The sequence below is a fragment of the Desarmillaria tabescens genome (genome assembly GCF_030435595.1).
Source record: "Desarmillaria tabescens strain CCBAS 213 chromosome Unknown EV420scaffold_8, whole genome shotgun sequence".
In the NCBI taxonomy this organism is placed as follows: Eukaryota; Fungi; Basidiomycota; class Agaricomycetes; order Agaricales; family Physalacriaceae; genus Desarmillaria; species Desarmillaria tabescens.
Window position 1 is genome coordinate 290,080 of NW_026848307.1, and position 23,192 is coordinate 313,271.

The window sequence follows — 23,192 nt, forward strand, 5'->3', positions numbered from 1 at the left end:
AAAGGCCGACGTACCCACTTGATTCTTCACGAAGGAAGATAACAGTGCGTACGGATCATTTCGACTCTTATTATGAAAAGCATGAGGAGCAAAGGAGTCAGTAATAATTTATTCAGATATTGGAGGTTTCTTTCGGAAACCTTGCTATTGCACGCACAAGTTAGAACTATGCCCGGTAACGTAGCAATGTCAAGTATAAGGCATATGAATCGGAAGAAAGGAAAAGAGGAGTCTGCAGACTGATATCGTTAGCTGAGTGTATCCGGGGGAAATTTCAAAGTGCTCACTCTGTAAGATCAAGTATTGTCAGCAATGGAGGGATAATTAATTAAAACGTTGTAGCAAAACAATCTTCAACCGCCGGTCAGCTAAAAATATTCTATCACTCTAACACATAAAACGTGACCAATGAAGTCGGCGATAGCGAGAGCCGTCTGTACCGGGTCGATGAAAATAGAACCGCGATGCTATCGAATTCAATACAATTATGGCAGTCAGACGCTTGCTTCGTGGCGCACTGTCAACGCAATCAAGTCAGTTAACAAAACATCTAGCCAAAGGAATCTGATCTGAACTTAACCATACTCTCTAGGCGAAAAAGCTCACGTGCAGAAACGAGGAAAGAATCGGACATGAGGCATAGACACCACTGGACCTTGCAACGCTTTAAACAGAGAAGCCAGAACAGTCTGGAAGGTTATTCGAGTACATGCCGCCAATACAATCTGCGAAAGGAAATACAAACAGCCCTGTATACAGTATAGGACGCCGAGATTTGGTCTAGAACAAGTAAAGATGTTTTGTCATTGCGGGATCAGAAATGCCTTTTATCAAGTACGTTCGAAGCGTGCGAGATGAAAATCTGATGAAAGCTGTTAATGCAGCCAGACGCGCCGATTAGGAGCCAGGTTACAACAGAACTGTACCCTGATACTGTTGTAATCTACAAATAGTTAGTAGCACCGCGAGTCTTTGCGAAGGATACTAACTAGAACTTTGGTGGTATGATTGATTTTTAGAGTAGTGTGACACGATGCCGAATAACATGGGCGCCCAAGAGAAGCGGATACGAGGCGAAAAAGGCATGCTCCAAGAAGTACCCCAATGCGTGGAGCATTTTGTTCCTAGAACGCTGGAGTCCCGGGTAAAGGATCGGGACTTTTGGCGCTCCCCAGTTACTTTACAGGTTACTTCGCCGAAGCAAACTAATAGACTCCGTATCCACCAACGAGAAGCTCCGCCACAAAGTAGAAGTCATCCCTGTATTCCAACTAAAAACGTCCAAAGTTCGCTGTATTGCAAGGAGCGGCTATGACAGTGATGCTGGGTGAGTGAGGAGATCATTTGAAGAGATGTAAATGAGACACCGACTCGGTTCGAAGCATATGATAGAGTAAAATTTCTCGCCCGTCGAATACCAGGTCGCAAGGAGAAACAACCCTTAAGGTCCCTTATAGCGCTTGTTGAATAGGTGACTACCTTTATCAAATCTTCAACGGCAGAAGCCTGCTATTAGGATACGAGTTGTAGCGCACCTGGCAACCCGGATCATACCCTAGAAGGGGTTGAATTGTTTCGCTGTCCATACAAAGTCACTTCATGATATCCCCTGGCCGCCAGCATGCCCTGCAGGCCTGGAGTTCATCACCACATATTTGGAGTTCTTGAAAGGATCCGCATATCATCGACCTTTCTCGGTCGCGAGTTGAACAAATCGAGAACATTAGAGAGCGGCTGCACAGCCACAGTATGGGAAAGTTTTCTTCCGGTCATTGCCGCTCCGACGTTTGTTTATTTAACCTTAACCACACCGGTGACAACTGCTGACGAACGAAATCATTGGAGTATCGCAATTTTCTGAGTTGCGTTCTTCTATCTGCGTCTATTTTGTCTTCGCTTCTGCCCTGACCTGTGCGCTTTTCTTACCCCGGTGCCGGCAGCCTCTACTGTGGGTTTTGATAGAAGCACAACGAGGGCACATGATATATGCGAATTCCCATCTCAGCGTGTTCCTTTGCTTCTTCAGCACTTATGTATGTTCTGATGGACGAGTCTGGGTTCAGATCTGAGCTATCTGTTGCCGTATCCCTATATATGTAGTGGCTCCATGCAATTGTTACAGGCAACATACCTGTCTCTGCGATGGGACTTCTGTGGCTTTCTGCAGCTTCCTTTGCCATCTACTACTTGCTCTTACTTCTCGGGCACGCTCTAAGGCGTCACTTTCTACTGAAACAGACTTGTCTCAAAGATATCGACGCCCTTGGTCTTCCCCGTACAGCTGCGCAGAAAATTCGAGGCACTGCTGTAATTTGCGGTGGAAGGTAACATTATACACGATATAATTACCCATAGTCGGCTACTAAACCACCTTGTCTGTCAGCATTTCAGGCCTCCTGGCCGCGCGCGTTTGCCTCGATCACTTTGAAGATGTTGTTCTCGTCGAAGCCGAACCATGGCTGGGTAGTGATGATGCCCAACGGAGAGATGCTTGGAACCAGGAACACACACGTTCACGAGTGATGCAATATCACTCTTTCCATGGTTTGTCCGTACTGTCATATATTTACAACTCTATTGACACTGTTCAAAGCATATCCCGCCCTCGTTTACAATGTATACCGCAAACTGTTCCCTTACTTTGACGAGGAATGCAAAGCCTCCGATGTGCGGTGGGTGACTTCCTGTTCTGTGCCTAAGATCTACCCGGTAACGTGTCGGCTGTTTAGCATCAACCCGGCTGACTTTCGCCTTTCAACCTACGGTGATTGGCAGTATGTCCCCTATGAAGAATATGGTGGAGCGCTTCCAAGTTCGACGTTTGTTGGAAGGGTAGGTCTCGAAACGCTCCTGCGCCGGTTAGTCCTCGGTGGTCGTCACGAGCATGTCCGCCAGATTATTGGCACCGTTACCGGCGTCTCTAGAAGTGAAACAAATAAACAATACCTCGACAAGGTTATTGTGCGAACAGAGGAAGGAACGCGGACTTTGGACGCTGTGATTGTTGTAGGTGGGTCACATCTACCTTCACTTCACGGAATGCTTCTCGATTTAATACTGCCTGTCCAGACTGCACTGGTCCAGCAAGTGCCGGGATGAAATGGCTACGACGCGAAGGCTTCGGCGTGTCAGAATCCGGCAAGTACCCAAGGGGAAAACTTCCTCTTGAGCAGCTGAATATCAAGTACGACCCGAATGTTTACTACTCAACACTGCGCTTCCATGTGCCCCCTGAAGTTGGAGCCAAGTTTCCCGGGCTTACAACGACATGGGATCGGTGCAGTTCGATTTATGTTTGTCTCACCGAGGCCGGGGTCGAATCTCGTGCAGTATATTGCCAACGTATCGAAGGTGATATCGGTACGTTATCTTGTGCCGTGTTCTTCCGGCATATCTGAACATGTGTTTCTGTTGCAGTGCAATTGTGCGCGGGAGCCTGGGGTTGTCCCGACCTTCCTCAAACACTCGACGAGTTTAAGGAATACACGAGAAGTTTGGTCGTAAGAAAACCAATCCCGGAGTGGTTCTTGGAAATTTTGGATATCTTGGACGAGGTTAAGCACACTGCGATATGCAGCAAGACTCAATTCTGTGCGTTTCCAACCTCTTCGCACGCCCCCAATTTAAACCCGATGGTATAGTAACCGCAAACCACATTCGATATGAGAAGGCTACAAACTTGCCTGCCAACTTTATCGCTGCCGGAGATAGTGTCATGAGAGTCAACCCTGTCTTCGGGTTCGTTTCTCGACCTTCTTCATTGCTCTTTTCTAATTGTCTCACCTTCAGACAAGGATGTATGAAGGCTTTTATTGGTGCCATCTGTCTCAATACATTGCTGCAAAACAACATACAGTCGATCACGAGCGATTTTTCTGAGCGGTTCTTCAAAATGCAGGCCGACAAGACAACTCCTTTTTGGTATGAATATCTCTTCTATGAATATGTGGATTTAATTTGATTGCTTGCACTGCAGGGAAGCAGCCAAAAGCTTCGGTGCGTGATACCTGCCCTTTTCTAAGAGAGAGAGACGGGAAATTTTCGATCATAGACTATGGATATCCGACTACCGTGCCTATGGCAGGAGAAACACTCTCCTCAGGCACCTTGGCTCGCTGGTACACGAAACAGATATTTATTTTGGCATTCACTGTAAGCCTTTCTCTACGCTCCAAGCAAGCGTATTTTTCATTGGTATCATCAGGACAAGCAAGCTGGATCAGCGATATTCCATTACAGACACTTCTTTGCGCCCTCGATCGACATGATGCATCCCAAGCTCGTCGCGAAGGTGTTATGGCAGTACATAGCGAACGCTGCTGCACTGCGAATTTCTTCTTAAACCCATTTTGGTGTAAACTCCGGCTCTGTTTTATCATTATCTGTAAAAACTTGGCATGTAATAGTACCGAAAAGCAGGAAACTACTGGAATTTATAGCACACCGGAGGATTGTTCAGTCCGAGTCTCCATCTTTGACCGATTTAACCTTTGACGTTTGGGTCGGGCGCTATTTTGTAAACAGGAGACCGTAGTAGATTGATGTCATGAAAAGAACTCCGCATTGGCTTCCTAAACCCAGGTCTGGTAACGAATGAGCTTATTATGAGGTGCACACGGGACCGGGGAAGATGTCTTATCGCATGACCCTGAACTTAAAACCGCCAGGCAACCAATACGCCTGTCTAATTGTCACCCCAGGAGGCTTCGGAGAAATTTTAGCAAACCAGTGTTCGCGCATTGTCTTCGCGCCTCTGATAAGGAGAAGAGGTCTTTCTCGTCGCGTGACGAGAAATAAACGAGGCCGCTGAGTTCAAAGTTGCTCGCTGGAAACTCCGCATTTTTGGCGAAACTAATTCTCCAGGCTACTTCGGCGACCACTGGTGCCCCGTTCTTTGCTCTTCGCTTCTGAGTACAGCTGATAATCCTCCCGCCCTGAGTCGCGCCACTATCTTAGTATCTAACGTTCTTGAAGGCGTTCACTGGCGTTCATTGCTCAAGTGCTACCCACGCGACTTAGACTTCCCGTCAAAAAATTTAGGTCTTGGTTAAACTTTCACCTCCTTCTCTCGCTGGCCATCAGTGCATCACGCTCGGGCTTCTAGGTGCTTTAATTACCGTTTGTCGATGGTTCTATAATGAAGTGTCATGACTCTTCGGGTTCGTTGGTGCAAGCCGTAAGTTGTTGATATTGAATGCCGGTCACCCCTGGTACGCGCGACTCCCTTTGATTGGCGCTCAGACAAAGGCTTATCACTTTCCAGCATATTTCGAGACACAACTATGTTCTTGACTCCTTGAAAAAATCGCCTCTTTTTCCGATTAGGATCATCGTCCAATGTCATCCTTAGAAGAAACCCGTTGAAATGAAAGAGGCCATGGAAGCACTGCACTGTACGTATCATGCACGATGGTGCATTCGGGCTCGACACGGAGATGAGTTATGAGAAGTGCGGTGTCGTCGCATGTAAGTAGCGGGCAAATTAGAAAGGACCACGCAATAGTCGAAATCCACAATGAAGCTAACGGTGCGGCCATATGAGGAACCTCCGTAGGAGCCGATTACTTTTGTTTCCGTCGATATGGCGTCGGAGAAGTGGATGTGTACTTTACACATATCTCTTGGCATAGTTGATCGGTCTAGTGGTATTCTACCGCGCTCGTTCTGTGTAGTCCTTGCGTGTGATGAGCTGTATTCAAATGTTCAACTCCAGTGCTGTCGGACACACCTGGATGATATATACCGTTAGCCATCACGTTCTCGTATATTTTCGAATTGTTACTGGTCTACGGCATCCTAGTCAACGACTAGTAAACATTCACTTGTTCGCTTGTCAGGGAGAAATGCTTACCGGAGTCAGAATTACGATAGCGGATCAAGCACTTGCTGTAAAGCCTTTACGGACATATCGTCTAAAACGTAACCAATAGCGGATCGAGAGACCGCCCGAATGCCTTGAACCTGCTACCGCAGCGTGGTTTGCTAGATTCGAGTTATTCGAGGTGTTCGAACAACTTCGAAGGAATTGTCGACGTAGTACCCTGGGCTCCTGACCTGAATGTCTACGGATATTCACGCACGTTCCGATGCCACAAACCGGGTACGACTTCGTAAAACGCTCCCGAACACAGTCATTCGCGTCCTCATCGCGCCGCTCTTCGTCAAGAGGAATCCTCTGAGAGTCAACCACGACTGCGGGAATGTTCGTCTGCATTCAATTCGGAGCGAGCCCGGACAACATTCGTTAGGGCAAAAAGCCTAGTCAGGCAACTAGTTAGAGGTGGGATGGGAATGATGTCCTTGGGGCTAAATCTCTAGGAAAAGACGGCCATAGCAGCAAAACCATAACTAAACGAAAGAATGGTGAACATAGCATGGCGGTGCTTCTCGCAAATGTAAAGCGGTAATTCTTTTCTTTCTTGTTCAGGATATCTACGCGACGTACGCCTTTCCCGGAACAAACTCCAGTACTTGATATGGCGTAACTATCCTGCGAACCCAGACACCACCGGGGAATTAAAGTCCCTTGGAAAGCGTTCAGCATCCCGTACACTTTCACTTCACTCTGACCGGGACCGAGCAATGGTGGGAAGAGGTCACGGAAAGACAGTGGGTCGTAGAATTTGGCGATGACGGCGGTGAGGGGGTCAGAAGACGAAGTGGTAGTCCAAACGTATGAAACGCGTTTTTGAAGATGACCACGCTGTTTTTGGGATAGGGTGATTGATAGGAATGGCGTTGATGAGAGGGGTACGCGAATTAGCGGGGTTTACTATAGTCAATATTCTTTCCGTCCTTCAGCTTGACAAAGTCAGCTTGTCACAGAAGAACTTTATGTCTCGTTGCAACCAAGGAGTACAGTGGCATACAGCTTGAGAGAGGCGCCCAGAAAGAGAACAGCGCTGGGGTCTTTTGCTTAATCTGGAGGTGTCGAAGAAACCACGAGGATTTGGGCGGTGTTTACTCCGTTGTGACTCTAGCCGATTTGAGCTCCGCCGCTACGTTGGCGCCAGTTCTTTGACAGGGTCTTCCCCCTCCATGAGGTCCCAAGTCAAGATTTCTCCCTTGCCAATGACAAGAATTTTCAGCGATCATGGAACGGAAGTGGGTGGCCTGGCAAACCGCTTTATATAGATACTCGTAGAACTCGTACCTGTGTATAAAGAAGAATATGCCGGTAAACACCTGACTTTAGCTAGCATGTACATGTATGTCCGTGCTGTGTAATCCTGCTAGGGATGGCTGCATCTAGGCGGTGATCCGTCCGACACAGCCCAGTTGCCCCAGGGCTTCTTTCAATTGAGGGCGCATCCAGATCACAGTCGAGATAGCAAATAGTCCCAGCGGAATGAAATCCAAATGGGTCCTCGAGTTTGCCTATGTACCAATGGCAGAGCTGCTCTGGGTGAACACGGTCAGGATTGACCGCGCTTCAGTTGGTTCAATGTCGCAAAAAGGAGTGATCATGTCGTTTCCTGCAAATGTATGGGAAACTGAAGCCGTTCTTGCATAGCCCAGGTAAGAAGTGACCTATTGTGGGAGCGACACGAGCGACCACCGGGGCATCGTATATATATATATCAACGTCCCCATCAAATGGCTATCCGTCGACCATCATGAAGGTAGCATTCTTATTGCTGATTCCCGTAGCCCTAGTTGCAGGACAGACGTACACCATCGAGCCCATCACAACTAGCGATGATGGGACGACGTCGACGCTGTCAGGGCTGCCTACCCCGTAAGCCTTATGAAACAAGCGCAGAGGAATGAGAACTCACTACCATACAGCTCGACGACCTTGATCCCTCTTCCATCGACGACAGCTACAATACCGATATCCTCGTCGGTTAGTGAGAGTGGCAGCTCCACGGAGAGCACCATTCTGTCGACGCTGACGACGTCCTCGTCGGATAGTACGACTTCATCCACTTCCATTGAAATGACCAGTCTCTCGACTCCTCTCTCGATCCATTCTACCACCCTTTCAGAGTCATTGAGTATCACCAGATCAAGCACGTCAAGCACCAGCCGCTCAGCTGCATCCTCAAGTGCCGCTGTCTCCACCAGCGCATCTCCTTCACCCTCCAATGCTGCCGTAGGGAATGGCTACAACGGATTGTTGTCGGGGGTGTTGGGTGTTACCTTTGCCGTGTTGGCGATTTGATGTAGCGTTGACCCGCGTCGAGAATTCAAAAAAAGGACTTGTATTCGTAGTATGATTAGGAATTGAAGTGCATTTGTGTAGTGTCGCCATTGTAGCCGGAAATTTGGAAATTTGAGGGTGGACCAACGCGGTGGTACATGTCTGAGTTACACCTTCCTCTGCACCGCCATGTATCCATGTCGTCCTGTATCATTCTCGTTGCCACCACCCTCCATTGACGACAATGATACCTTTCCTTGTAATATCTCTCATCCCAGTATGGTTTACTTTTGTAGCTGGACGGCTCTCAGAAGATGAGAGCGCAATCATCGGTATCGGTGGGTCCGTCGTCGTGCACTCGTCTTTCCAGCTGATCAGAATTATCAGAGTTTGGGTTTCCGTGCGTTCAAATGGCTGGAACTGTGTCTATTTGCTTATCTGTATTCTCTAAAATTATTCTCGCGCGGCGTACGTCTATGTTCCCTGGTCGCTCGACTTCGGCCACTGAAGCGTCATACTAGAATTCAAGGGCAGGATTTGGGTAGCTTTGAAGTTCTTGCTGAGTTGCGCTCTAGCTTGTGCTTTGCTGAGAATGAGATTCTGTAGGTTCCTAGACGCACATGCCGATGAATAAGCACTAACAGCAATACCGCCTGCCTCAGAATCGGACATGAGCCGTGCAATGCACCAAATATATATATAGAGGACCTCACGACACTGTTGGAACCAGCTGGTAGTATCAGGGAGCATCAGGGAGACCAAGAAACGTTTTCGAGCGGGTATATGCTGTTGTTCCCCTCCTTTTATCTCAGACCGAATTCTTTCCGCTAGATCCATATGATACCCTGCCCCCTGTGGGGCCCCCTTCGTAAGTCTGTCTTTTATATCTCATTGGACTTCACTCAGATGAAGTTTTGAAGACGCGTGAATATCTCCTGGCCCTGCTCTTCAAAAAGTTGCAAGTTGCTGCTGAATCGGTTTATGGACAAAGCATTGGTGGAGCAGTCGTTTCTATTCCTTCCTTCCGTAAGCATGTTTATTTTCCTTTATCCTTCCCCGGCTGATTGGTATACACCAGACGTTACCGACTTTCAGCGTGGCGTATTACAGTCATTGGCCTCTTCAAACTTGGAGGTTCGCCAGATAATCCCAGCTGGTACAGCAGCCACGTTGGCACATGGATATCCTTCTAAGGGAAAGGAATTCGTCGATTATCATCTCCTCATATGTATGAAAGAACAATGTGGCGTTCAATTCTATGATGATGGATACGATGGCATCTTCGCCATCGCTGACGATCTTCATGGAGAGGTCATTCTCGAAGAACTGCTAAAGGGAGCAGGCATATTTGCGAGCGACATCCTTCATGTGGGTACACCTGTCTTTTACTCAAGAATAAGCGTCGCTGACTTTATCAGGGTCATTATAATTGATGAACCTCCTCCATTACTTCGGCAGGAGATCGAAGTTAGCTTCTCGGGGAAGATATTGCCTTTTGACCCGTACGCAATCGTGTGTGGAGCGGCTCTGAAAGTTAAATGGCTTAGTGAGCCTGAGGTGACATGCGCCATGAGCATTATTCCGTTCGGACTGGGCGTGCAGCTTTCCGATGGGGTCTTTGGGTCAGTTATCATGAGGAACTCAATATTGCCGGAGCAAGCGTCGAGGAGGTATGCATCTTCTATAGCTAGCCTAGACTTCGTTAATTGGCCTTTAGGTTCAAATTTATGGAAAGACAGATTCGATTCTTTACCGGAAGTGGGGTGCTCTGGGAGCAAGAATACACTAACAGTTCTGCATCTCAATTACTTGGTACGATGTATCTACCTGTGGTTGAGGGAAACGCAGCGCCATTTGATATAATCATATCGATTGCCATCAACGAGGATGGGCTGATGAATTTCACTGCTGTCGAGGGTGACATGTAAGTTCGCAAACATTCCTCTAGACGCGACCGTATCTTATTTAATTGAAGTTCTAGTCAAACGTCTATGATTATACCCTTCCCGCATGAACCTCTCACGGAGGAAGATATTGCTGCAATGGTCCGGGAAGCCGAGGACTTTGTGTCTTCTGAGCAAAGTGCGGATATGGAATGAGGACCAAGGGTTAAAACATTACATCAATCACCTGGAGGAAGGAATGCAATTCGACAACTTGCCGGTGATAAAGGACGACAGACCGCTGTCATCCATCAACGGCGGCCCATTCACTCCCATTCAACTGAAACAGCCGCACACCTATTCGACCCTAGCACCAGTAGTGTCCCTCTTCAGGCGCGCGAAACGGAGCATCACCTGACCGTCACTTTATTTTTCCGTAATGTGTAATTTCAAATTTTACTCTTGAACCTGTACCACGACTTTCTTTCTCGATCGACTCCCCTGTAGCGTGCATTCTTAAATACCCACTTACCCTCAAGACCTGGTTACATCCTTGGGAACATGAGCATGAATTCGCTCAAGGTATTTCGTTTCCGTTGTCGATGCCAACAATATTTTTGATTACCGGATTACCAGCGAGCTGCTATGCGCAGATCTCACTACGCTCTGGGTAAACTTGCAGAGATAGTTGAGGTAGACGACTCCACACTTCCCCGGCTGCTCTCCGTGTTTTGCTACAATCTCCGCACTCTCGACACACCTTCCATGGATAGGGATGCCACTGTGCGGCATCACTCCTTGATCATTACCAAGGAATGTTTTCGCGCGATCCAGGCCAGTGTTAACGAGAGACATCGAGGCGTGAAAGTTATCGTTGACCAAATAGCGGCGGTAGTCCCACATATCTGTCGTTGGATTATATATTTCTACTCGTCATATTTCCTGAACGCCACCGCCGATACCGTGTTGCCCTCAGAGACCGTGGATTTGCGGGACCAGTTCAAAGATAGCCTTTTGTCACTCCTCGACAGCTTTTCTGTTGACTTTGTATCTGTGATGCGTACCTCCGGGCTTTATCAAATGTATGACACGCGTCTGGATTTACTTCGACTCGACTGTCGATTATGCAACGGCCACGTCTTGCTGGAAAGTTATGGATGTGTTGGTCTGCTGTCAATCGGAAGAAATCCACTTGGAAGTTATGGTCGCATTGGAAGAGTCTCAATGTCGTGGCATATAATTGTATGCGGCGAATTATCGTCGACATCCAAATTCCTATAGTCCGGGCTATCACATTGAGGCGTCACATCAGCATCATGGCGCTATGTACTTTATCTAGCGATGCTCTTCGTCGGTCTTTCCTTAGGGCCAAGTCGGTGAAATGGTGTTCATGTCACGTCAAGGCGAAGGCATGTGGATATAGATGAACTGCAACATTTGGGTTAGGGATTCCGTCTCGGGTTGCTGCCAGGTATTGGCAGAAGCTTTCCATGATGGATATTCATGGGTGGTCGAAGCTTTGGATCACCATCTTTCGGAATCAATCCTCAAATGCCAGTCACTGCTGGACAGCGATGCGGCCGTACGCGAAGACGATGACGCGGAACCAATCTTGCACATGTCGCTCATGGAAGTGCTCAACTCGGTTAACTTTTATCTGATATACCGCCCAGTTTTGCGAAGTGCTAGAAGGTCTATCAGGCACATATTCGAGACAGGCTTGGAAGATGATTTCGACCAGAATGGCCTGCTGTGGGATGTTTGGGATCGGCTGAAGGAGGTAGCCGGTCTTAGATGGGAGGCAAGGGAGGATTTGGCGGCGCAAGAGGTCACGAAGTGTATGAATCCGGAGGTTCGTTCGCTTTTGTCAGTTTATTCCCGTCTCTTATCTATATCTTCTAGTGTGCAACCCCTGAGAGGGCATTGAGGCAATGTTCGAGCTGCTCTAACGCATATTTCTGCGACCCGGTTTGCCAACGGATAGCATGGAGACTTGAACACAAGAAATCATGTCATGAGCGTCGGGGTATGGCATTTCCTTGGGATGAAACCAAACCAGTCCTGACAACACACATCTGGCCACGCCAAGCGCATCACCGACCGGGATATCAGCTTCTTCTACGCGGTGGCTGAATATGACATCAGAGTTAACAACTCAATAATCGGAAAGCTGCAGACGGATTTCCTGAAGAGGAACAGAACGTCCCCGACCTCATTACTGCACTCGCTCGTCATATGTTTTGATTACGTTCCAGTTTTGCACGCTATCATAATCTCTACCGCAGACAAATTTATAGACCAATGCGAGAGCAAGGCATACTGGAACCGTCTGGTGGATGATTCGAAGGCACGGAAAGGGCATCTGGTGTATATCAGGGTTCCGAGCGCATTGAATCCCTTCACCTATTTTACGTTGGTCGGCGCTTGCTAATATCCAGTTTTACACCTTTTCGTGTCAGTTTCGAAGGTACCTAAGGTGTGCACATGCTCAATATATATGTGCTGACATCTCTGCCAAGCTGGTCCTGGGATTCTAACAGCTATCCTTCAGTCTTCACGGGAGCAGTCTGCTATACAAGACAAAACACCGTACAAGTCCAGTTGATTAAATGCTGACGAGAGCGACATGACTAGACCGATGACCGCTCCCGTCGGAGTAGCACTTTATCAATCTTGGTTTTGCTGCTTTGTTCATGGAACAAGGCGATTTACATCGCTTTCCGTCTATGCGTCCTTTTTATGTCGCGAGAAATGGCAAAACAAATTCGTACTCAGATACGCTCTGGCCCTTGAAGACTCAGAAACCCAGCAATTGAACTTTCGTTATCAGTAAACTCTCACGGCTCGGCCCCACCTTCAGGCACTGTATCAGTCAGCGTAGTCCAGCTGATGGATTTACTTCAAGAGCCGCGCCGCCGCTAAGTCCCACAACCCCCGTCTGCACATCTGATTGAGTCAGCTTTTCGAGCCAGATATACTAAGAGGCCCTTTTCAAGTATGGTTTGCATCTTCTCTGTGCTTCAGGTGACTATCGCTAAGTGGCGAGTATTTGGTGCTCATTTCGTAGTCCCAGGATGTACGACATCAGAGCCAAGGTGGGAGCATACACTACTAAAAGGACCTTCTATCGTCAAAATTTCATGTCAGATGAACGTCATGTGCTACGTTTTGAGTAACAACATCCGTCTGTCGGACCACGAATATCTCCCAATGAGCAGACGGAATCTCTGTTTCGTGTATTCTTTTTCCACCGATACGACATCCGGTGACGCTTCGCCACTGGTACATATATAAGGAGCCAATCTTCTCGTCGCAGAATTCTGAGTACATCAGCCTCTTTCCACCATGTTTCAATTTTTCAGACGCAAACCCGATGATACAAAAGGCGTTCTGACAAGTAATACCAGCAACGTTACGTCGAGCGACTGGAACTATCTCAACAAACCTGGTAAGTGTTCTCGATATCGCAGGATTTACAGCAGTGCAAAGCTCTTCTTTCCAGGTTTTCGTCCGCGACCTTTGCGTATTGCTATGTGAGCTGCAGCGTCTTATGTTTCTCCACAAATCTTAAGTTTCACATGTTAGATGTGGTGCAGGAGCGGCCGGGACTGTGCTTTGCGTATAAAATCATGGAAGCACAGAAAAAGGGTGTACTTGGACCCATCGAGTTTGTCCTGTTCGAGAAAGACGACGGTAGTGTCTTCGGTGTCTAAACATTCTACCGACTTGATTATGATGCTACCTATTATAGATTACAGCGGCACATGGTAGGAAAGATAATACAATCCTCCAATTAGTCATGAACTCGTTTTTATAGGCACGCAAACCGTTATCCTGGTTGTCGATGTAAGCCTGCCGTTGCTTATCCCCCCCCCGCTAAGACTGAGGATCATGAAGGTGATATTCCAAGTGCGGCCTACCAGTACTCGTTTGCACCCTACGCAGACTGGCCAGAGTGGGCAGTTTAGTTTTCTCTGTGGCATCTCACACTCACGCCGTTTCAAAGATATTATTCCTATGCGGGTGAAATCAAGAAATATTTCAAAATCTTTGCCCAAAAATTCGGAATTGTACCTTTCATTCGGCTTCGACACAAAGTCACTGAAGCGATATATAACAATGATCTCGGAACGTGGGATATAACAGTGGTGAACTTGGGGACGTCGGAAGTCGAGACGAAATCTTATGATGTATTTTGCCCGGCCACTGGTGTCTTAAGGTACGAATGTTATCTCTGTGACATACCACCTGTTTTTGAGACGTGTTCATAGCAATGTAAATCGTCCAGCGATTCCTGGTCTGGAGTCGTTCACGAAAGCGCGGGTTTTTCACACTGCTGAGTGGCCTGTCGATCTTGATTGGCAGAACGCTTTCAAAGACGAACGCGTGTAAGTCGTTTTCACTCTCCTTGATCTTTCCTGCAGCCTATCCTCGAGATCTCTACCAGTGCCGTAATAGGTATTGGTTCTTCCGGTCTTCAGACTATAGGTGCCATTGCTCCGCATTGCAAGAATCTCGATATCTATGGTAGATCTAAATTTTGGGTTAGTTTTACCTGAAACAATGCTCGAACTTGAACCTATATCCTCACCTATTATTAGGTCGTTCCGACCCTTTTTACGCTTAGCACTCCCCAAGGCCGTGAATGGCACAACGATAACTTCTTCTGTAACTCCATCTTACACTCGTCCTCATATCTATACCTGACAGTTTTTACCTTCTTATAGACACGAAAGAGGAGAAAGCTGATTTTATCAAGAATCCAGAGACCCTGTACCGCCATCTCAAGGAAGTTTCCTGCCTCCATTAATGGCTACTTTGGTTTGTTCTCTTGTGGTTTTGACATTCCCTAAGACTCGCCCCGACATTCCCTAGATATGACGAAAAAAGGGTCTGAGGCTCAGAAGGTATTATTATTTATAATTGAATTTATCGCCCGTTAATTCATACCATATAGATGATGAAGCAGGCTTCTATTGAACACATGAAGTCATCTGTAAAGAGTGATGACCTTCTCTTGGCGCTAATGCCCTGAGTGAGTTTAGGTCGTGTCTTCGGTAGTAGTGACTAACCTAAACATATGAAACAGCTTTGCCGTTGGGGTAAGTATACTGAGATTCGTTCGTTATTTGGCTTGACGGTCAAATTCGGTGCAAAATGTAGTGTCGTAGGCCGACCCCCGGTGCTGCTTTTCTGGAGGCGTATGTCCCCTTCTTGATAATAGATGCGCAATTAATTTCCCTCCCAGGCTGAAGGCTTCCTACTGTCGATTTCACCAATAAACCAATCAAAATGGTCACTACAAATGGTATCATGACGGATGATGGCATCGAGCGCCCGATGGATCGCATCATCCTTGCGACAGGGGTTCGACACAGGTTTCAAGCCGAGATATAAGTTCCTTGGAAGAGACGGCGTCGATCTCAGTGATGTATGGGCGCAGCGACCCAAGGGTTTGAGCTTCCCCTTACTCCTGCCGTATTGCCTTATGAAACGTCCCCATACAGCCTATATGTCAATCGCCGTCACCGGATTCCCCAACATGTTCCTGATGGGTTGTGGACCCGGGATAACGTATGCCAATGGGTCGCTATTGCCCTGTACAGAGGTACAAGCTGACTACATTGTCGCTTGCTTGTATGTTCGGAGAATCTAACGATAACCGTGATATACTCAATGAATTCGAGGTCGAAGTTGCAGAAGCAAGATATCAAAACCATGGAAGTTAACAAGGATGCGCAGGACGAGTATAATATCCAACGAGAAGGTGTGTTTTTCATTCATATAACTAACGCTGTTAATGATACGAGTATCGGTAGCGCTTATGAAGGATCTCGTATTTGTATGAGCGTCTTCGAAACTTAAGGGCTTGCTCTGAAACACCTATGGAACAGACTGAACCTTGTCCCTCCTGGTATAAAGGTGGCAAAGTAGACGGTGAACCGGATGCGCTCTACGCTGGTAGCAGTACGTATCCAAGGATAGATCCAAACAGGAATCACTAAATCTTATCGTTCCAGCTCTTCACTTCTTGGAAATGTTAGCTTCTCCCCGATGGGAGGACTGGAAGTTTGTCTCGCTACATCCCAATCGCTTTTCATACTTGGGCAACGGAGACTCTTCGGTGAGTGTGTCATGCAGCTTGCTACTACTTGGCACGTGTATTTATGCAGTGATTTAGATCGAGGCTACTGGAGGTGACAGAGCATACTACATCACAATGCAAGACGCGAGAAACGCTCTGAAAGCCAGTGACTATCAAGCAGACTGAGTATGTAATGATCCATAGTGATTTCTTTTCGTTGTCCAAACATTATGAATACATATCATTGGTACAGATTGCAAATGTGATGCGTTTATATGCCTATATTACGCACTCCTCGACATGTCTTGCATTACTGATTTGTCATAAAGCATCGGAACGCCCACCGCGCAATGTAACCAATTGGGATAGTGGTGGTAGTAGCTATAGTGGCGGATTTCTGATCATATTTTTGGTGACAATTCCTGCCAAAGCTCCACCGAGCAAAGGGGAGACTTCAGTGATTAACCGTCGATCTGTACCTAAAGATACTTTACTCATTGCGAACCTTTTCACTCCTTTTCGACCCAACAAATAAATCCTGGAGGAACTGGAAGGAATATCGAAGGGGGAGAGGAGTCTTAGAGGAGTCTTAGACGTTATTCGTGCATGACAAAAGGCGGAAAGTTATAATACTGTCGGAAAACAGGGAAAGAGCAGAGACGAGGTGAAGCCGTTCAGCGATGTTTAGTCGATTATGACAGAAAGAGGGCTTGGACGCAGCTTCTCAATGTGACGTTTAAGACACTGAATGGCACATTGAGGTGGTCATACAAATTTTCGAAGGCACAGGTTGTTTAGATGGAAACGTACAATCATGCATTTAAGCAAGCACAATAGCACGGCATATTGCAGGTGCCTTAACATCAACTATGACCCATAGCGATGCTTTGTTGCATTGAAACTTTCAGTATCCCTTACATGAGTGTTGGTAACGTAAATAAGCCCAGCACACCTTTCTTTTGATCAACAAACGGTGTTCTCACGAAGCAAAGCCTCCCGCCACCATCCTTGCACACCTTCACGTAATGATCCAAGTGATCCTCATGACGATATTCATCTGCGTATCTGATGTCCAGCTCTGGCACTATCTTGGTGTAATCGAGGGCGGCTACAAGCTTGTGAGCCTCCGCGCCGGGATGATCATCGAGATACTTCTGTCGTAGGCTGGCCAGGGTATCTTTGTCTATATCACTTTGAACGTAGAATATGACGAAGAGTTGGTTGCGGAGTGACATGGGTAGTGGAAGCCCATCTGAACAGTGATAAGACCTCGGCATGTAATAGAACCCAGCCCAAAGCTTACCCTTGTTTACTGCTCGGAAGCAAAGCCGACAAATCTCGCGGTGATATTTCCAATCCTGCTTTTGACATTCGACAGAACAATAAAAGACTGTCTCACATCCTCCACATCGTCGGACCTCTGTGCGCGGCAGTGTGTGCCTGTTCGCAGACTGGCACTATAATATGACATGAGCAGCATAGAAAGCAGAAGCATTGTTCTCTTACATGATAATTGGAACAAGAAAGTATTTCCAACGTCGCATAAAATTTGTCAAATTTGTTGACTTGGATTGCCTTTTCTCGCATGGCCATCCAAGCTTCAAGAATCGGTCCAGGCAGCAAAGCAGTTTCACGACCAAAGTGTTCAATCTTCCGAAGATGCTTGTATGTTAATCGCGAAACTGAGCGAAAGATGAGATTCGTGTTAAGCAGGTCCAGTGTTTCAGTTATGTGTCCGACGGCAACGTCCTTGTCGAATAATTGATCCGTGTACAGTTGTCCTTTGAGAATCGAATCAAGAATACGACCTTCGATAGCCTGAGGGAGTAAATGAGGAACGAATGAGAAACTAGCGGCAACCTGATTCATAAGACGAGGAAAGTAGTTCTTGAAGACTTCGCTTTCGTTTTCTGGGCGGACATGCAGGGAAATCCGATAGAAGGCATAACACATCCAATAGATGGATCGATTAGCAAAGAAAATGCCGTTTATGACCGGTGAGCAGAAGGTAGGGAGGGAGAGAAACGTATAGACTCCTTCAAATTCGTAGATAGAAAAATCTGGGCTTTGGATTCGTTCGACGACATGTGAAAGGCAGCGCTCTAGGACACGTCGAGGAACAGCGGAGACAGTTTTGGTGAAAAGACGCGTCATGGGTTCTGATGCGCCGACAACTACATCGTACATATCTCGAATCAGATAGTGAGTATCACCAGGGACGTAACATTCGTTTGCTTTGATCCAGAGATGGATGACGTTCCGTGCCAGAGGTATTGTTACCATTCCTTCGATGAAAGTAGTAAACGTGCGCATCTTGCTAATGATCTCGGAAATGCCATGTACTATGGGCCAGACATTGCTGCTGTCCAGATCATCAGCCTGCTCAGAATAGATAACAGTGAACAGTGATGTCATCCAACGACCGAGAGGACGTGAAAGGCATTGGAGGGCATGGACGTTGGAAGGATTATGGATGATTCGAGGCCATACAGGTGAATCTAAGCAAATATTGATGGTTCGGAAGCAAGTGTTGTACAGGGTCCCTTTCGCCGGGTCATACAATGTGCTGGTGGAAGGCAACATACGAAGATGATGCTTGACAACGTCTAGAAGGTGAGGCCAAATATTTGTTTCGCGGAGAACCATCCGGCCAAGCTCGTTAGTGGCGGATGGGCACCCTTCCAGAGCTGATCTCTGTTGACAGAGTTGAATAATGACCGAGCGAAGTGATTCGGACACTTGCCTTTATATCATCCATGCCTTTGGGGTATTTCCTTACAAAATAATGGCGAAATGTCTGTAAGGGCACCCAGGGTATCAAGAATGCGAATTTTGAAGCTGCTGGAAGGGACAGAATGGAAGGGACGGCTGATACGGCAATTTTATATTTCAGTTAGAGCAAGTAACCGAGACGCAGAATAGCCTGCTACAGTGCCAGAGGTCTGTAGGAGCTCAGCACTCATGGGAGTAGAAGACTAAGATGGTACAGGTAGAGGCAGAATCCGCGAGAACGCCGGCCCTTAACCACTCACGTGATGCAAGGCTGTTAGAGAATAATATAACCAAATAACCGCCTCGCCGATGAATTTGACTGCGGTAGGTGGCGTTGAGATGCCTATCATTGCTGGCACTACGACAACAACAACAAAACGTACTTTTTACATTGTTATCTCACCAATAGTCCAATGGTCTACTCAAGCAGCCTCAATGTGCGTGTCTTCAACATATTTTCCACCAGTAGACTCAAATCCGTCCAGCGAGCGATCGAAATTGTGCAAAAAGCCGTCGAGGATGACTCGAATAGGAATTACCCCGAAGCGTTGAAGCGTTACATGTTAGCTCTAGAATTCTTCTTGTTGGCATTGAAATGTGCGTCTACCTTGCAATTCTGTTTGCAAAACTTACACTCCGTGACACAGATGAGAAGAATGACAAGGCCAAAGCAATAATCCGAGTTAAAGTTGACGAATATCTCTCTCGGGCAGAGCTATTGGAGAAACATCTTGCATCGCAAGGTGAAGGGCGAGGCGGAACGTCTGCTAGTGTCGTTGGCTCCGGGGGCATTGGCGCTCTAGGGAAAAGGTGCGCATACATTCGCAGCTACAGTATCATCAAGCTCATTCATCATGTTCCAAAGGAAAAAGAACGACGAGGACGATCAAGATATGGAGGTCAAGAAACTGCGTGCAGGACTTTCTAGCGCCATTCTTTCTGAGAGACCTAACGTCCATTGGGATGATATTGCCGGTCTAGAAGGTGCCAAGGATTCGTTAAAGGAAGCCGTCATTTTCCCCGTCAAATTTCCCCATCTCTTCACCGGTAAACGCACTCCATGGAAAGGTATCCTATTGTATGGTCCCCCAGGAACTGGAAAGTCATATCTCGCCCAGGCGGTCGCCACGGAAGCCAAGAGCACCTTTTTCAGCATCAGCTCCAGCGATCTAGTCAGCAAGTGGCAAGGAGATTCCGAGAGGTGAGTCATTACACATTAAAGGCTACCCAATGCTTGTATTTTAATCCTTGTGCAGGCTCGTCAAGCAGCTGTTTGAGTTGGCGCGCGAGTCAAAGCCTTCAATCATTTTCATTGATGAGATTGATTCCTTGGCTGGATCACGAAACGAGGGCGAGTCTGAAGGTTCAAGGCGAATCAAGACGGAATTACTGGTGCAGATGAATGGCGTTGGGCAAGATAACACTGGGGTGTTGATTTTGGGCGCGACAAACATCCCATGGCAGTTAGACAGTGCAATCAAGCGCCGGTGCGTATCTTCTTGTTCATGTCTACCTCGTATCTCATGTTCTATCAGGTTTGAAAAGCGAATACATATCCCTCTTCCTGGTGCCGATGCACGACGACGGATGTTCCAACTTCACGTCGGTTCCACACCTTGCGATCTCACAGCTAAAGACTACCGGATGTTAGCCGACAGGACTGAGGGTTATTCCGGTTCTGACATATCTGTTGTTGTCCGTGACGCGCTAATGCAGCCTGTGCGCAAGGTGATTGCAGCTACACACTTCAAGCGTGTTGAGACAAAGTGGACGCCATGTTCTCCTGGTAATCCTGATGCTGTGGAGAAGACGTGGTCGGAGTTGGAGTCGCACGAACTCCAGGAGCCCCAGCTGAAGCTGAATGACTTTTTGAAGTCCTTGGAGACAGTGCGGCCTACTGTTAGCGAAGCTGATATGCGGCAACACGCCGAGTGGACGAAGGAGTCAGGTATGTCTTGTCTGTTATTGCCTTTATGACACGAGCTCATCGTTTGATAAGGTAATGATGGCGCCTAGTCAAATATACATTGTATATTTTATTCGATATATCACTAAAGGTGGTCTGTGTATACCCATTGAATATGGTTTGCAAGCAGTACATGTCGGACAGAGGCTATCTTACTTGCTGATCCGTTGGCGCGCTGTTTTGGTCCATTGATATCGCAGTCTCGAGGAACAAAGTCCTCTATTTGTGAAGGCAAGAATCGAGAGTTTAATGCATGCCTTCCAGTTTGGGGAACATAATACAGTAAGCATCAACACCTAGAATGTTACAACATCCTTTCCGCCCATATGTGAGTCAACAGTTCACCCGAAAGTGCAAGCGCTAGCCGCATCGCGCCATATCGTAGGAGTCTACGGGTTGTTCACCACCAGGATTATCAATAGCGCCAGCCTCATGAAGTAGCACTGAGTGCAGCTGTATTCACCACCTCTACCTAATTGCCAACCGGGGCAACCGGTCGAAAGCAGGCGTGGCGAGGGGGATCAGCTTGAGGCGCTCTTGGTATAGGAAGAGGGTAGGTGCCAGGGAACATGACCGTAAGCGAGCGAGGACGGGGGACGTGACATCCCATTCATGTTGGGACCCGATCCCCACTTTGGTCAAGCTGGTGGTTAGGTGAAATGAATTGGGATGACAATTGGCCATTTAGGCAACCGGTCTCCCGGGCCGGCACCCCAAAAACGAACCGACCAAAGCCCCTGTCCGTTCTTACTTTCTCTCTTCGTCAAGCATGCAAACTTATTTGTTCCGATGCCGGAAAGGCCCTTCTTGACGCTCGAAACGCAAAATTACTTGCTTTCATGAAGAACTTCTCGGGGCTAATCGATCAGGCGACTAGATCCACTCATGAGTCACTGATCCAGCAACTGGCTCTTTTTTCTGAGGACCGTTCACGAACACGAACCGAGGACATATCCAAACAAGGCGATTACCCCATCTTCATTCGATTCATACGAAATATCCTCGTTCATCTAACCGTCTCAAGTCTTCATCCAGGAGGGACTGTAGACGGTTTCGTGGTACTGCTGATGGCATTGAGACTTTCAGGAGAGGGTATCGACGCCTGGAACCAACAGGCGCACCAATCAGACGAAATCATGCCTAATATTCTCTCATATATTCGCGACCACCCACCAGCTATTGTGTTGATCGATACTCAGGCCCCTGAATTCGAACATCGTACTCTATGTGCTGGGCAAGGATACTCCTGGGGGAGCGTTGAAAAGGGCAATGACGCAAAAAATGAGTTTTTCATTTCTGCCGAGCTTGTAGAGGCTTATATATGTCTCGAGGTGTGTACGATTTTTAACCTTCTGGCTTTGCCAACCGTGCTCAAGCTGCCTTTCAGAAAGCCAGGTCTGGTGGCTCATCCCTCGATCCCAAAGATAAAAACGTGCTCGTCTTTCTCCAGATAGTAATTCTAGTGACAACTTTGCACGAGCTGGCGCACTGCCTTACTAAATGGATGTTCGGGTCGCTTATCACTCCGAGGCTGTGTTTCGGTGGAAAAAAGGGCGAGGGAGGGGATGTCATCGAACGAATCCTGTTTGATGGAATTTTGTGCATCGAATGGAAGAGATCGGATTTCAACAATCGCCAACTCCGTATGAGAACGATAAAAGATCTATACCTGCAATCATCGCAAGAGGAACACAACGGTGGATTTGCCATCCATAAGCTGGGTACGTCTACTCAATCTATAACTCCATCTATGAATGTTCACTCAAACTTATCCAGCATTAGACGATCTGGAAAGGACCGTGAATTCAATCAAAAGCTATCGAATTTATCAGCCAGCCTACACTCTGGACGAACATGGACTCTCTGATTGCGATATTGGCTCGGTCGACGCCAGATGTATACGACGGCAGGCTTCAAGTCCCGCATGGTAACACCGGTTCGTCCTACCATTGGCCCGGGTATAGTTTCAGTCGTTCTGTGCTTTGGAGAGGATAGGTTCATGATAGGTATGGAAGTACAGTAGGATTCATAACGACGTTGTTTCATTTCTATAGCCTGCCTGTTATGCCTTATTTTGAGTCTTTGTAAGAGGAATTTACTTCCACGAGAGTCGGGGCTGATAATTTCGGGTGTATACAGACTTCGACGACCATGATGCTCCCAAATCGGACCGGTCCCTACTCTTCGTATCAATCTTACTCACGTCGACTACTCTACGTCTACTCAACTACATACATGCTGTGTAACCAATCAAGAGAACAACAATTTGTCTTGCCTGCTCGCAGGCCGTTCCTTGCCGCCAAGTGATTATTATATCGTTAGTGCTCTGTCAACGCGAGCGAG

At 47.3% G+C, this 23,192-nt stretch overlaps 9 protein-coding genes across 9 annotated transcripts; 8 read left to right on the forward strand and 1 right to left on the reverse strand.

The window, feature by feature from the left end:
- Nucleotides 1–2,142: 2,142 nt before the first annotated feature.
- Nucleotides 2,143–4,342, forward strand: EV420DRAFT_1761276 (uncharacterized protein; the record flags this gene model as incomplete). The annotated part of the gene is made up of 11 exons (XM_060480654.1): nucleotides 2,143–2,324; nucleotides 2,384–2,544; nucleotides 2,594–2,672; nucleotides 2,730–3,010; nucleotides 3,070–3,360; nucleotides 3,418–3,591; nucleotides 3,642–3,738; nucleotides 3,790–3,921; nucleotides 3,977–3,996; nucleotides 4,052–4,152; nucleotides 4,205–4,342. The coding sequence occupies 11 exons, from the start codon at nucleotides 2,143–2,145 to the stop codon at nucleotides 4,340–4,342; spliced, it is 1,656 nt and encodes a 551-aa protein (XP_060334392.1).
- Nucleotides 4,343–9,236: 4,894 nt separating this feature from the next.
- EV420DRAFT_1145291 (uncharacterized protein) lies at nucleotides 9,237–10,415 on the forward strand. Its single transcript, XM_060466052.1, has 4 exons — nucleotides 9,237–9,511; nucleotides 9,562–9,813; nucleotides 9,861–10,067; nucleotides 10,119–10,415. Coding segments are annotated over exons 1-4 (585 nt in total). The 5' UTR covers nucleotides 9,237–9,509; the 3' UTR covers nucleotides 10,243–10,415.
- A 369-nt stretch (nucleotides 10,416–10,784) lies between these two features.
- EV420DRAFT_1521692 (uncharacterized protein) lies at nucleotides 10,785–11,460 on the forward strand. The gene has a single exon (XM_060472231.1). It carries the CDS (start codon nucleotides 10,792–10,794, stop codon nucleotides 11,305–11,307), a length of 516 nt encoding a protein of 171 aa, XP_060334394.1. The 5' UTR covers nucleotides 10,785–10,791; the 3' UTR covers nucleotides 11,308–11,460.
- On the forward strand, nucleotides 11,359–12,380 carry EV420DRAFT_1145387 (uncharacterized protein). The gene is made up of 2 exons (XM_060466053.1): nucleotides 11,359–11,878; nucleotides 11,929–12,380. The coding sequence occupies exons 1-2, from the start codon at nucleotides 11,450–11,452 to the stop codon at nucleotides 12,157–12,159; spliced, it is 660 nt and encodes a 219-aa protein (XP_060334395.1). The 5' UTR covers nucleotides 11,359–11,449; the 3' UTR covers nucleotides 12,160–12,380.
- A 991-nt stretch (nucleotides 12,381–13,371) lies between these two features.
- On the forward strand, nucleotides 13,372–14,836 carry EV420DRAFT_1639018 (uncharacterized protein; the record flags this gene model as incomplete). Its single annotated transcript, XM_060476910.1, has 10 exons — nucleotides 13,372–13,474; nucleotides 13,612–13,719; nucleotides 13,778–13,793; nucleotides 13,844–13,872; nucleotides 13,924–13,981; nucleotides 14,033–14,245; nucleotides 14,298–14,414; nucleotides 14,474–14,570; nucleotides 14,628–14,694; nucleotides 14,754–14,836. The coding sequence occupies 10 exons, from the start codon at nucleotides 13,372–13,374 to the stop codon at nucleotides 14,834–14,836; spliced, it is 891 nt and encodes a 296-aa protein (XP_060334396.1).
- A 696-nt stretch (nucleotides 14,837–15,532) lies between these two features.
- Nucleotides 15,533–16,460, forward strand: EV420DRAFT_1745502 (uncharacterized protein). Its single transcript, XM_060480134.1, has 6 exons — nucleotides 15,533–15,663; nucleotides 15,714–15,793; nucleotides 15,846–15,868; nucleotides 15,921–15,993; nucleotides 16,047–16,150; nucleotides 16,208–16,460. The coding sequence occupies exons 1-6, from the start codon at nucleotides 15,539–15,541 to the stop codon at nucleotides 16,295–16,297; spliced, it is 495 nt and encodes a 164-aa protein (XP_060334397.1). The 5' UTR covers nucleotides 15,533–15,538; the 3' UTR covers nucleotides 16,298–16,460.
- Nucleotides 16,461–17,025: 565 nt separating this feature from the next.
- Nucleotides 17,026–18,694, reverse strand: EV420DRAFT_1639020 (uncharacterized protein; the record flags this gene model as incomplete). The annotated part of the gene is made up of 3 exons (XM_060476911.1): nucleotides 17,026–17,363; nucleotides 17,415–17,568; nucleotides 17,618–18,694. The coding sequence occupies 3 exons, from the start codon at nucleotides 18,692–18,694 to the stop codon at nucleotides 17,026–17,028; spliced, it is 1,569 nt and encodes a 522-aa protein (XP_060334398.1).
- Nucleotides 18,695–19,188: 494 nt separating this feature from the next.
- Nucleotides 19,189–21,204, forward strand: EV420DRAFT_1145841 (P-loop containing nucleoside triphosphate hydrolase protein). Its single transcript, XM_060466055.1, has 7 exons — nucleotides 19,189–19,320; nucleotides 19,369–19,480; nucleotides 19,531–19,693; nucleotides 19,749–20,084; nucleotides 20,140–20,370; nucleotides 20,419–20,831; nucleotides 20,883–21,204. The coding sequence occupies exons 1-7, from the start codon at nucleotides 19,297–19,299 to the stop codon at nucleotides 20,897–20,899; spliced, it is 1,296 nt and encodes a 431-aa protein (XP_060334399.1). The 5' UTR covers nucleotides 19,189–19,296; the 3' UTR covers nucleotides 20,900–21,204.
- A 484-nt stretch (nucleotides 21,205–21,688) lies between these two features.
- EV420DRAFT_1639022 (uncharacterized protein) lies at nucleotides 21,689–22,780 on the forward strand (the record flags this gene model as incomplete). The annotated part of the gene is made up of 3 exons (XM_060476912.1): nucleotides 21,689–22,180; nucleotides 22,237–22,570; nucleotides 22,626–22,780. 3 exons carry the CDS (start codon nucleotides 21,689–21,691, stop codon nucleotides 22,778–22,780), a joined length of 981 nt encoding a protein of 326 aa, XP_060334400.1.
- Nucleotides 22,781–23,192: the final 412 nt, after the last annotated feature.